The 14147-nt window shown below is 42.1% G+C and overlaps 1 protein-coding gene across 1 annotated transcript in view; it reads right to left on the reverse strand.

Annotated features, from left to right (window-relative positions):
- Positions 1-1206: 1206 nt before the first annotated feature.
- LOC311144564 (voltage-dependent calcium channel gamma-4 subunit-like) overlaps positions 1207-14147 on the reverse strand; it is a gene marked incomplete at both ends in the record, with an annotated part of 39514 nt that continues 26573 nt past the window's right edge. Inside the window, 3 exons of the mRNA XM_084180599.1 lie at positions 1207-1742; positions 8514-8654; positions 9149-9232. Coding sequence (XP_084036725.1) covers positions 1207-1742; positions 8514-8654; positions 9149-9232 — 761 coding nt within the window. The remainder of the gene's footprint in view (positions 1743-8513; positions 8655-9148; positions 9233-14147) is intronic.

Below are 14147 nucleotides of genomic sequence, written 5' to 3' on the forward strand. Positions count from 1 at the left end.
AATGGCACACATACACAATCCATGTCTCAATTGTCTCAAGGCTTAAAAATCCTTCTTTAAACTGTCTCCTCTCCTTCATCTACACTGATTGAAGTGGATTTAACAGGTGACATCAATAAGGGATCATAGCCTTCACCTGGATTCACCTGGTCAGTGTATGCCATGGAAAGAGCAGGTGTTCTTCATGTTTTGTACACTCAGTTTATGCACATTCAAGGGTGCTATTTCTCTTTTAAACTTGAAATTGTACAACAACACCTTCTTAAATCGGGAAATTAGCAGTCGTTTGGATGTGTTTTTTAAAAACACTTTAATAACAGTGTCTAGAATTAAATGGCTATGGTTGCAGAAAAACAAAGGGACATTGTGACTGGCACCTTAACCCTGACCTTAATCCTGACCTTAACCATAACCAATTAAGTTTAACATGGGTTCGCTGGTCAGTCATGTCCCTTTAGTTTTTCCCAGATACAAATTAATGGCTTTGATGAGAACTCAAGCCTTGATTTTTTTTCTCTATAAAACTGACAGTGACACAGAGTAAGGCTGGACAACAGTAGCTACTAACAGATAACACAAAGACACAGAGCTCTACTCAAGTAGGCTATTCAGTAGCATGCAAAGGTGACAGAGGGCTTCAGGTTGGACAATACATTCAGTTTAGCTACGTTTGATACTTAAAGCAGGTAAAATAGTGTGAAATGTTGTACATTGAAGAATTCACTCAACAATTTCCCCACACACATTAGCAATCAAAATACATAAACGAGAGAACATTCCACTCTCTTCTCTTTTAAGCGGTTCAAGGACACATTTTAAAGGGAATGGTTTTCTTGTATGTAGTGTACGACACAAACAATGACGGTGACTGTAGTCTGTTGCGATGCTGTCTAAAAGCTCAAAGGAATGCCATGAAAGAACCAAGCGCTCTTTCTGTCCAGTGAACCCTTAGAAACCATGTCAAGAGCAACATTTTCAAACCTTATATCTCTGTCCATGTCCTTAGTAATCGTCCTCATGTTGTTTTTCACTGAGGGGCTCCGTCTTTTCACTGGCTCCGTCTTTCCCTAGAACCAATGACTCTGACTCTGATTATCCAGTGTGACGGGCTACCATGGGGCCCTCCAACCCCAAAGGTCCACCTCCATCCATGACCCTTCACGTCAGGGGGGCCTCCTCACTCCACCGGCCCGTCTAAAGCTCCTCTCACACGGGCGTGGTCCGCCGGTTGACCCCGTCCTTCAGGTCATTGGGGAAGCAGTTATGCACCTGCAGAAAATCGCCTGAGCCGTGCTCGGGGCTGTATGCGTTCTCCGTCACGCCCCCTTTCAGACCCCCCTCTCGGGTCAACGTGTACATGGTCAATTCTCCCAACGGCCCCATCGCCGAGGTCACACCCTTTAGCCTCGCCGGCGAGTTTTCCCGCGAAGCGTCAGAGGAGCGCGAGCTGGAGTGGGACGTCCGCCGGCGGAAGCGGTAACTGGGTATGCGTGAGTAGGGCGAGGAGGAGGACATGGAGCGGATAAAGTCACGGCGAGCGTGGAAGCGGACCTCCTTGTTCTTCTCAATGTAGATGTTGACGGCCAGGACGGCCACTGTCTCGGCCATGATGAAGGACAGGGCTCCGAAGTAGAAGGACCAGCCATAGTTGTAGGTGTTCTTCTTGTCCTCGTCGCGCTTGTCACTGGGGTCGCCGGCGTTGCTGGAGATGTAGACAATGATGCCGATGATGTTACTCAGGCCTGAGAGAGACATAGTGGGTTTGAGAGAAAGAGAGAAAAAGAGAGAGTTATAGAAAGACAGAAAAACAGCCCCATCCATCCTCCCCTCAATACGTTTAAGTCGTCCTGTCCCCTTTGCAGAAAAGCATCCCAAAAGAATGATGTTTCCACCTTCATGCTTCACGGTTGTGATGGTGTTCTTGGGGTTGTACTCATCCTTCTTCTTCCTCCAAACACGGCGAGTGGAGTTAAGACCAAAAAGCGCTATTTTTGTCTCATCAGACCACATGACAATCTCCCATTCCTCCTCTGGATCATCCAGATTGTCATTGGCAAACTTCAGACGGGCCTGGACATGCGCTGGCTTGAGCAGGGGGACCTTGCGTGCGCTGCAGGATTTTAATCCATGACGGCGTAGTGTGTTACTAATGGTTTTCTTTGAGACTGTGGTCCCAGCTCTCTTCAGGTCATTGACCAGGTCCTGCCGTGTAGTTCTGGGCTGATCCCTCACCTTCCTCATGATCATTGATGCCCCACGAGGTGAGATCTTGCATGGAGCCCCAGACCGAGGGTGATTGACCGTCATCTTGAACTTCTTCCATTTTCTAATAATTGCGCCAACAGTTGTTGCCTTCTCACCAAGCTGCTTGCCTATTGTCCTGTAGCCCATCCCAGCCTTGTGCAGGTCTACAATTTTATCCCTGATGTCCTTGCACAGCTCTCTGGTCTTGGCCATTGTGGAGAGGTTGGAGTCTGTTTGATTGAATGTGTGGACAGGTGTCTTTTATACAGGTAACGAGTTCAAACAGGTGCAGTTAAAACAGGTAATGAGTGGAGAACAGGAGGGCTTCTTAAAGAAAATCGAACAGGTCTGTGAGAGCTGGAATTCTTACTGGTTGGTAGGTGATCAAATACTTATGTCATGCAATAAAATGCAAATTAATTACTTAAAAATCATACAATGTGATTTTCTGGATTTTTGTTTTAGATTCAGTCTCTCACAGTTGAAGTGTACCTATGATAAAAAATTACAGACCTCTACATGCTTTGTAAGTAGGAAAACCTGCAAAATCAGCAGTGTATCAAATACTTGTTCTCCCCACTGTATGTGCTTTCTTGAGCAGGGGGACCTTGCGTGTGCTGCAGAATTTCAGTCCTTCACGGCGTAGTGTGTTACCAATTGTTTTCTTGGTGACTATGGTCCCAGCTGCCTTGAGATCATTTACAAGATCCTCCCGTGTAGTTCTAGGCTGATTCCTCACCGTTCTCATGATCATTTCAACTCCACGAGGTGAGATCTTGCATGGAGCCCCAGGCCGAGGGAGATTGACAGTTATTTTGTGTTTCTTCCATTTGCGAATGATCGCACCAACTGTTGTCACCTTCTCACCAAGCTGCTTGGCGATGGTCTTGTAGCCCATTCCAGCCTTGTGTAGGTCTACAATCTTGTCCCTGACATCCTTGGAGAGCTCTTTGGTCTTGGCCATGGTGGAGAGTTTGGAATCTGATTGATTGCTTCTGTGGACAGGTGTCTTTTATACAGGTAACAAACTGAGATTAGGAGCACTCCCTTTAAGAGTGTGCTCCTAATCTCAGCTCGTTACCTGCATAAAAGACACCTGGGAGCCAGAAATCTTTCTGATTGAGAGGGGGTCAAATACTTATTTCCCTCATTAAAATGCAAATCAATTTATAACATTTTTGACATGCGTTTTTTCTGGATTTTTTTGTTGTTATTCTGTCTCTCACTGTTCAAATAAACCATAACAAAAATTGTTTTATTGATAATGTAAAATTAACAGCCATACAGAAAGACTCATGTGAAGGTGAAATTACAGAGGAGGAACTTCTGGATGCAATTAAAGACTTTAAGTCCGGGAAAACTCCAGGGTTGGATGGCATACCAGTCAAGGTATACCAAACCTTTTTTTATATACTCAGAGGACCGTTATTAGCATGTTTTAACCACTCCTATGTAAATGGTAGATTATCAGACACTCGAGAAGAAGGTCTGATTTCATTATTACTGAAACAGGATACAAATGGAAAATATAAAGATCCAGTCCATTTAAAAAATTGGAGGCCCCAACACTGAAGTGTTGTAATGCAAAAATTCTAGCAAAATGTATAGCGCATAGAATAAAAAAGGTATTGTCGGACATTATTAATTCTAATCAGACAGGTTTTTTACATGGGCGATACATTGGAGATAATAGAAGGCAAGTACTGGAAACAATAGAACACTATTCGAAAGGCATTTGATAAAGTACGACTGGGGTTTATATATAAATGCCTGGAGCATTTCAATTTTGGAAAATCTCTTATAAATTGGGTTAAAATCATGTATAGTAACCCTAGGTGTAAAATAGTAAATAATGGCTATTTCTCAGAAAGTTTTAAACTGTCAAGAGGAGTGAAACAAGGTTGACCACTATCGGCATATCTATTTATTATTGCCATCGAGATGTTAGCTATTAAAATCAGATTCAACAATAATATCAGGGGATTAGAAATCCAGGGTTTAAAAACAAAGGTGTCATTGTACGCTGATGATTCATGTTTTCTTTTAAATCCACAACTTGAATCCCTCCTCTCTGGATTACAACCAAATTATGATAAATGTGCTATATAATGTATTGGATCCCTAAAAAATACAATTTTTACATTACCATGTAGTTTACCAATAAAATGGTCTGATGGTGATGTGGATATACTTGGAATACATATCCCAAATGAAATAAATGATCTCACTCCAATACATTTTACTAGAAAGTTAGCAAAAATAGATAAGATCTTGCTACCATGGAAAGGTAAATACCTGTCAATTTGTGGAAAAATCACCCTGATTTACTCTTTAGTATTATCCCAGTTTACCTATTTGCTTATGGTCTTGCCTACGCCTAGCGAACAGTTTTTTTAATTATATGAGAAAAAAATATTCAATTTGGAACGGCAAGCCAGACAAAATTAAACAGGCCTATTTATATAATGAATATGAATTCGGAGGACAGAAATGATTAAATATTAAAGCATTAGACCTATCACTAAAAGCTTCAGTCATACAAAAGTTATACTTAAATCCGAACTGGTTCTCTAGCAAATTAGTAAGATTGTCTCACCCAATGTTCAAGAATGGCCTTTTTCCCTTTATTCAGATTACAACCTCTCACTTTAAGTTATTTGAAAAGGAAATAATCTCCCAAATATCACTATTTCTAAAACAAGCCATAGAAAGTTGGCTGCAATTTCAATTTAATCCTCCAGAAACGACAGAACAAATAATGCAACAAATATTGTGGTTAAACTCAAATATACTAATTGATAAAAAAACTTTTAAAATTTACAAAAACGGTAGAATCTTCGTAAATGATATTATCGGTAGGACTGGTGGAGTTATGTCGCACATACAGCTAACAAAAACATATGGAAATGTCTGCTCTACCCAAAATTACAACCAAATAATTGCAGCATTACCGCAAAAATGGAAGAGGAAAGTGGAAGGGGGAAAAAGTAAGGAACTTGTCTGTCGGCTTTGCATTAAATAATATAATTGGATAAAGAAAATTGTGATAAATAAAAAAGTATACCAGTTTAATTTAAGGACCAAAGGATTGACAGCCGTCCCATATAGATTGCAAAATAGTTGGGAAGAGATTTTTGACGTACCGATTCCATGGCATAGTGTTAATGAATTGATACGCAAAGCGACGCCGGATTCAAAACTTATAATTTTTCAATTTAAATTATTATATAAAATTCTTGCTACCAATAGAATGTTATTTATATGGGGGATACAATCTTCCCAGCTCTGCAGATTTTGCAGCGAAGAGACCGAATCATTAGATCATTTGTTTTGGTACTGTCCATTTGTAGCATGTTTTTGGACACAGGTCCAGGAATGGCTAAAGGATTGCAATATTTACCTGGAGCTAACCCTGCAGATAGCACTACTGGGTGATCTGAAAAGTCATAGTCAATCGATCAATAATATAATAATACTTTTAGCAAAAAAAAATATTTTCAATTTACGATCTGTAGAAACAATGAGAATAGAAAGGTTCAGAACTTTTGTAAAACATCACAGTTGAAACATATATGGCAAATAGAAATCCAATATGGATGGTGTTAAGAGATAGATGGGAGGTGTTGAATGGAGCTGAAGGATGGGACTAATAACAACAACTAATAACAACAAGATAACTAATGTAAAGCATACTGTGTCCATAATAAGTATATAGGTTATAGGTTGAGACCTTTTGTGAAAGAGCACTGTTTGAAAAATATGGCATATAGAAGCAAACCAGATGGAGATCATGAAAATGATCGGAGGAAGTTCAGGAGTAAAAACAAACAAAATATAATGATTGTAGAATAAGACTGTGTCCATAAAATGTATATAGTATGGGCTGCAAGTAGAGGCCTAAGCGTTGTTGTTCACTAGTTTACTCCAATTGGGGAAGGGGTGGTGGGGTTGGAAAGTAATGAAGGGAAATATATAATTTAAAAAAGGATGTGTGTGTGTATGGATGTATGTATATATGTATGTATGTATATATATGTGTGTGTATGTGTGTGTGTATATATATATATATATATATATATATATATATATATATATACAGTGGGGGAAAAAAGTATTTAGTCAGCCACCAATTGTGCAAGTTCTCCCACTTAAAAAGATGAGAGAGGCCTGTAATTTTCATCATAGGTACACGTTGTCACGATCGTCTACGAGAGAGGACCAATGCGCAGCGTTGAAGGTGAACATAATATATATTTATTAACTGATCACACGATCAAAACAATAACCAACGATGCGTGACGTCTAAGGTTACAACACGAACAAACCTTAACGGAACAAGAAACCACAACACAAAGTGAAAAGACCGATAGTTAAATATGGCTCCCAATCAGAGACAACCAGCTGACACTCGTTGCCTCTGATTGGGAGTCACTCAGGCCCACATAGATATACAAACATAGACTTACATACCCTGGCTCAACATAACATAGTCCCCAGAGCCAGGGCGTGACACACGTCAACTATGACAGACAAATTGAGAAAAAAAATTCCAGAAAATCACATTGTAGGATTTTTAATGAATTTATTTGCAAATTATGGTGGAAAATAAGTATTTGGTCACCTACAAACAAGCAAGATTTCTGGCTCTCACAGACCTGTAACTTCTTCTTTAAGAGGCTCCTCTGTCCTCCACTCGTTACCTGTATTAATGGCACCTGTTTGAACTTGTTATCAGTATAAAAGACACCTGTCCACAACCTCAAACAGTCACACTCCAAACTCCACTATGGCCAAGACCAAAGAGCTGTCAAAGGACACCAGAAACAAAATTGTAGACCTGCACCAGGCTGGGAAGACTGAATCTGCAATTGGTAAGCAGCTTGGTTTGAAGAAATCAACTGTGGGAGCAATTATTAGGAAATGGAAGACATTCAAGACCACTGATAATCTCCCTCGATCTGGGGCTCCACGCAAGATCTCACCCTGTGGGGTCAAAATGATCACAAGAACGGTGAGCAAAAATCCCAGAACCACACGGGGGGACCTAGTGAATGACCTGCAGAGAGCTGGGACCAAAGTAACAAAGCCTACCATCAGTAACACACTACGCCACCAGGGACTCAAATCCTGCAGTGCCAGACGTGTCCCCCTGCTTAAGCCAGTACATGTCCAGGCCCCTCTGAAGTTTGCTAGAGTGCATTTGGATGATCCAGAAGATGATTGGGAGAATGTCATATGGTCAGATGAAACCAAAATATAACTTTTTGGTAAAAACTCAACTCGTCGTGTTTGGAGGACAAAGAATGCTGAGTTGCATCCAAAGAACACCATACCTACTGTGAAGCATGGGGGTGGAAACATCATGCTTTGGGGCTGTTTTTCTGCAAAGGGACCAGGACGACTGATCCGTGTAAAGGAAAGAATGAATGGGGCCATGTATCGTGAGATTTTGAGTGAAAACCTCCTTCCATCAGCAAGGGCATTGAAGATGAAACGTGGCTGGGTCTTTCAGCATGACAATGATCCCAAACACACCGCCCGGGCAACGAAGGAGTGGCTTCGTAAGAAGCATTTCAAGGTCCTTGAGTGGCCTAGCCAGTCTCCAGATCTCAACCCCATAGAAAATCTTTGGAGGGAGTTGAAAGTCCGTGTTGCCCAGCGACAGCCCCAAAACATCACTGCTCTAGAGGAGATCTGCATGGAGGAATGGGCCAAAATACCAGCAACAGTGTGTGAAAACCTTGTGAAGACTTACAGAAAACATTTGACCTGTGTCATTGCCAACAAAGGGTATATAACAAAGTATTGAGAAACTTTTGTTATTGACCAAATACTTATTTTCCACCATAATTTGCAAATCAATTCATTAAAAATCCTACAATGTGATTTTCTGGATTTTTTTTCCTCATTTTGTCTGTCATAGTTGACGTGTACCTATGATGAAAATTACAGGCCTCTCTCATCTTTTTAAGTGGGAGAACTTGCACAATTGGTATATTTGCGAGGAAAAAAACATATGGGGGATTGGAAATGATGCAGACAATTACATTGATGTAAGTTACAATCTATCTGAAATATTAAAGCTGATATACCCCCCCCCCCCCCCCCCCCCCCAAAAAAAAAGGGTAAGGGTAAGAGTATGGGTTAGGGTTAGGGGTTAGGGAAAATAGGATTGTGAATGAATTGTCTATCCCCACAAGGTTAGCTATACATGACTGTGTGTGTGTGTGCATGTGTGTGTGTCAGTACCTGAAGGGGGTGTGGCTTACCTGCGGCTACGAGCAGGATGCCGGCGCTAAGCAGGATGCTGTTCCTGTTGCTATAGATACGTCCCACGGCCAAACACAGCCCCCCCAGCATCAACAGACAGGTGCTGAGGATAGGAAACACACTAGACGCCCGCACAATACCTGGAGTAGATAGAGGTATGGTTAGTCACACACACACACCCACGCACACACATATACACACCCACACACACACACTCTGGCATGATTAACAGTCAGAAGAAAAACTCCCAGCAGCTGATTTCTTCTGTACACACTGAGCATTACTGTGCGTTTTAGATCTTGAATAAAATCACTCTATATAGTCTAATGTCTTGGGGAAATATAAGAAAAAAAATACCCATAACTTTATATGACGAGCAGTAAAAACTGTTAGAATTATTACACATACAGTCACGAGGTCTGAACCTTTATTATGAGGGTAGGGAAGGGAAGGGAAGGGAAGGGAAGGGAAGGGAAGGGAAGGGAAGAGAAGAGAAGAGAAGAGAAGAGAAGAGAAGAGAAGAGAAGAGAAGAGAAGAGAAGAGAAGAGAAGAGAAGAGAAGAGAAGAGAAGAGAAGAGAAGAGAAGAGAAGAGAAGAGAAGAGAAGAGAAGAGGAGAGACAATGACCACTCACGCAGGAGGTATTCTGAGCTGTCTGTGTCATAGTCGTTATCATCTGGGAAATGGTTGATACGGTAACAGCTCCCTACGTTAATCCCTGCAGGACATTGAAAGAAACATTGCATTGAATTTACACACAGTGAGTGAAACAGCTGAGGAACTGATCCCTGCTAATTTCTTACGCAGTAAATCAAATCAAATGTACAGTTGAAGTCGGAAGTTTACATCTTAGCCAAATACATTTAAACTCAGTTTTTTACAATTCCTGACATTTAATCCTAGGAAAAACTCCCTGTCTTAGGTCAGTTAGGATCACTACTTTATTTTAAGAATGTGAAATGTCAGAATAATAGTAGAGAGTGATTTATTTCAGCTTTTATTTCTTTCATCACATTCCCAGTGGGTCAGAAGTTTACATACACTCAATTAGTATTTGTAGCATTGCCTTTAAATTGTTTAACTTGGGTCAAATGTTTCGGGTAGCCTTCCACAAGCTTCCCACAATAAGTTGGGTGGATTTTGGCCCATTCCTCCTGACAGAGCTGGTGTAACTGAGTCAGGTTTGTAGGCCTCCTTGCTCACACACGCTTCTTCAGTTCTGCCCACACATTTTCTATAGGATTGAGGTCAGGGCTTTGTGATGGCCACTCCAATACCTTGACTTTGTTGTCCTTAAGCCATTTTGCCACAACTTTGGAAGTATGCTTGGGGTCATTGTCCATTTGGAAGACCCATTTGCGACCAAGCTTTAACTTCCTGACTGATGTCTTGAGATGTTGCTTCAATATATCCACTTAATTTTCCTTCCTCGTGATGCCATCTATTTTCTGAAGTGCACCAGTCCCTCCTGCAGCAAAGCAACCCCACAGCATGATGTTGCCACCCCTGTGCTTCACGGTAGGGATGGTGTTCTTCGGGTTGTAAGCCTACCCCTTTTTCCTCCAAACATAACGATGGTCATTATGGCCAAACAGTTCTAATTTTGTTTAATCAGACCAGAGGACATTTCCCCAAAAAGTACGACCTTTGTCCCCATGTGCAGTTGCAAACCGTAGTCTGGCTTTTTTATGGCGGTTTTGGAGCAGTGGCTTCTTCCTTGCTGAGCAGCCTTTCAGGTTATGTCGATATAGGACTCGTTTTACTGTGGATATAGATACTTTTGTACCTGTTTCCTCCAGCATTTCACAAGGTCCTTTGCTGTTGTTCTGGGATTGATTTGCACTTTTTGCACCAAAGTACGTTCATCTCTAGGAGACAAAACGCGTCTCCTTCCTGAGTGGTATGACGGCTGCGTGGTCCCATGGTGTTCATACTTGCGTACTATTGTTTGTACAGATGAACGTGGTACCTTCAGGCATTTGGAAATTGCTCCCAAGGATGAACCAGACTTGTGGAGGTCTACAATTTTTTTTCTGAGGTCTTGGCTGATTTCTTTTGATTTTCCCATGATGTCAAGCAAAGAGGCACTGAGTTTGAAGGTAGGCCTTGAAATACATCCACAGGTACACCTCCAATTGACTCAAATGATGTCAATTAGCCTATTAGAAGCTTCTAAATCCATGACATCATTTTCTGGAATGTTCCAAGCTGTTTAAAGGCACAGTCAACTTAGTGTATGTAAACTTCTGACCCACTTGAATTGTGATACAGTGAATTATAAGTGAAATAATCTCTCTGTAAACAATTGTTGGAAAGATTACATGTGTCATGCACAAAGTAGATGTCCTAACCGACTTGCCAAAACTATAGTTTGTTAACAAGAAATTTGTGGAGTGGTTGAAAAACGAGTTTTAATGACTCCAACCTAAGTGTATGTAAACTTCAGACTTCAACTGTATTTATAAAGCCCTTTTTACATCAGCAGATGTCACAATGTGCTTATACAGAAACCCAGCCTAAAACCCCAAACAGCAAGCAATGCAGATGTAGAAGCACAGTGGCTAGGAAAAACTCCCTAGAAAGGCAGAAACCTAGAGAGGAACCAGGCTCTGAGGGGTAAACAGTCCTCTTCTGGCTGTGCCAGGTGGAGATTATAAGAGTAAATGGCAATTAAGGCCAGATCGTTCTTCAATCACAGTGGTTGTACAGGGTGCAACAGGTCAGCACATCTGCAATAAATGTCAGGTGGCTTTTCCTAGCTGAGCATTCAGAGGTCGAGACAGCAGGTGCGGTAGAGAGAGAGAGGGAGGAGAGAGAGAGAGAGAGAGAGAGAGAGAGAGAGAGAGAGAGAGAGAGAGAGAGAGAGAGAGAGAGAGAGAGAGAGAGAGAGAGAGAGAGAGAGAGAGAGAGAGAGAGAGAGAGAGAGAGAGAGAGAGAGAGAGAGAGAGAGAGAGAGAGAGAGAGAGAGAGAGAGAGAGAGAGAGAGAGAGAGAGAGAGAGAGAGAGAGAGTCGAAAACAGCAGGTCTGGGACAAGGTAGCACATTCGATGAACAAGAGTCATCAGGCCAGGTAGACCTGAGGCATGGTTCTACGGCTCATGTCCTCAGAGAGAGGCGGTGAGAGAGAGAGAGGGAGAGGGAGAGCGAGAGATGGAAGAATTAAAAGGAGCATACTTAAGTTCACACAGGACACCAGATAAGACAGGAGAACTTCACCAGATAGGACAGACTGACCCTAGCCCACCGGCACATGGACTATTGCAACGTACATACTGGAGGCTGAGACAGGGGACACTGTGGACAGGTCCAACCGGGCAGGATATAACCCCACCCACCTTGCCAAAGCAGAGCTCCAACACCACTAGAGGGATATCAACAGACCTGTTGGACACTGTGTTTACAAACCTCCAAACAAGCTTCAATGCCATACAACACTCCTTCCTAGAATCGGCTTCCAATTTTGCAACAAAGCCTCCTTCACTCATGCTGCCAAACATGCCCTCATTAAACTGACTATCCTACCGATCCTTGACTTCGGCGATGTCATTAACAAAATAGCCTCCAACACTCTACTCAGCAAATTGGATGTAGTCTATCACAGTGCCATCCGTTTTGTCACCAAAGCCCCATATACTACCCACCACTATGACCTGTACGCTCTTGTTGGCTGGTCCTCACTACATATTCGTCACCAAACCCACAGGCTCCAGGTCATCTATAAATCACTGCTAGGCAAATACCCGCCTTATCTTAGCTCATTGGTCACCATAGCATCACCCACCCGTAGTATGCGCTCCAGCAGGTATATCTCACTGGTCATCCCCAAAGCCAACACCTCCTTTGGCCGCCATTCCTTCCAGTTCTCTGCTGCCAATGACTGGAACGAACTGCAAAAATCTCTGAAGCTGGAGACTCTTATCTCCCTCACTAACTTTAAGTATCAGTTGTCAGAGCACCTTACCGATCACTGCACCTGTACACAGCCCATCTGAAATTAGCCCACCCAACTACCTCATCCCCATAATGTTATTTATTTTGCTCATTTGCACCCCAGTATCTCTATTTGCACATCATCTCTTGCACATCTATCATTCCAGTGTTAATACTAAATTGTAATTATTTTGCACTGTGGCCTATTTTTGCCTTACCTCCATAACTTGCTACATTTGCACACACTGTATATATATTTTCTGTTGTATTTTTGACTTTATGTTTTGTTTACCCCATATGTAACTCTGTGTTGTTGTTTTTTATCGCACTGCTTTGCTTTATCTTGGCCAGGTCGCAGTTGTAAATGAGAACTTGTTCTCAACTGGCTTACCTGGTTAAATAAAGGTGAAATAAAAAATGAATAAAATAAAAATCAACAGACCTGACTATAGCCTATGAAAATCTCCTCCACCGCATGAGCCCGAAGGGGCGCAAGATCGGACAGGAAGATCACGTCAGTGAGTCAACCCAATCAAGTCGCGTATAGCGAAAAAAGCCTAGCACGACGTGACACACCCCTCCTAGGGACGGCATGGAAGAGCACTAGTAAGCCAGTGACTCAGCCCCCGCAATAGTGTCAGAGGCAGAGAATCCCAGTGGAGAGAGGGGAGCCGGCCAGGCAGACACAGCAAGGGCGGTTTGTCACTCCAGTGCCTTTGGCGTTCACCTTCGTACCCCTGGGCCAGACTACACTCAATCATAGGACCTACTGAAGAGATGAGTCTTCAGTAAAGACTTAAAGGTTGAGACAGAGTCTGCGTATCTCACATGGATAGGCAGACCATTCCATAAAAATTGAGCTCTGTACGAGAAAGCCCTGCCTCCAGCTGTTTGCTTAGAAATTCTAGGGAAAATTAGGAGGCCTGCGTCTTGTGACTGTAGCGTACATGTAGGTATATACAGCAGGACCAAATCGGAGAGATAGGTAGGAGCAAATCCATGTACTGCTTTGTAGGTTAGCAGTAAAACCTTGAAATCAGCCCTAGCCTTAACAGGAAGAGGCTAGCACTGGAGGAATATGATTGAATTTTGGGGTTCTAGTCAAGATTCTAGCAGCCATATTTAGCACTAATTGAAGTTTATTTAGTGGTTTATCCGGGTAGCCGGAGAGTAGAGCATTGCAGTAGTCTGATCTAGAACTGACAAAAGCATGGATTAGCTTTTCTGCATCAGTTTTGGACAAAAAGTTTCAGATTTTTGCAATGTTACGAAGATGGAAAAAAGCTGCCCTTGAAATATTCTTGATATGTTCGTCAAAAGTGAGATCAGGGTCCATAGTAACACCGAAATCCTTCACAATTTTATCTGAGACGACTGTACAACCATCAAGATTGTCAGATCAAACAGCAGATCTCTTTGTTTCTTGGGACGTAGAACTAGCATCTCTGTTTTGTCCGTGTTCAAAAGTAAAAAATGTGCCGCCATCCACTTCCTTATGTCTGAAACACAGGCTTCCAGGGTAGGCAATTTTGGGGCTTCACCATGTTTCATCGAAATGTACAGCAGTCTGTCGTCCACATAGCAGTCAAAGTTGACATTGTGTTGCCAAATGACATCACCAAGAGGTAGAATATATAGTGAAAACAATAGTGGTCCTACAATGGAACCTTGACGAACACTGAAACTTACAATTGATTTGTCAG

This window comes from Coregonus lavaretus (genome assembly GCF_964263955.1).
Source record: "Coregonus lavaretus genome assembly, chromosome: 2".
In the NCBI taxonomy this organism is placed as follows: Eukaryota; Metazoa; Chordata; class Actinopteri; order Salmoniformes; family Salmonidae; genus Coregonus; species Coregonus lavaretus.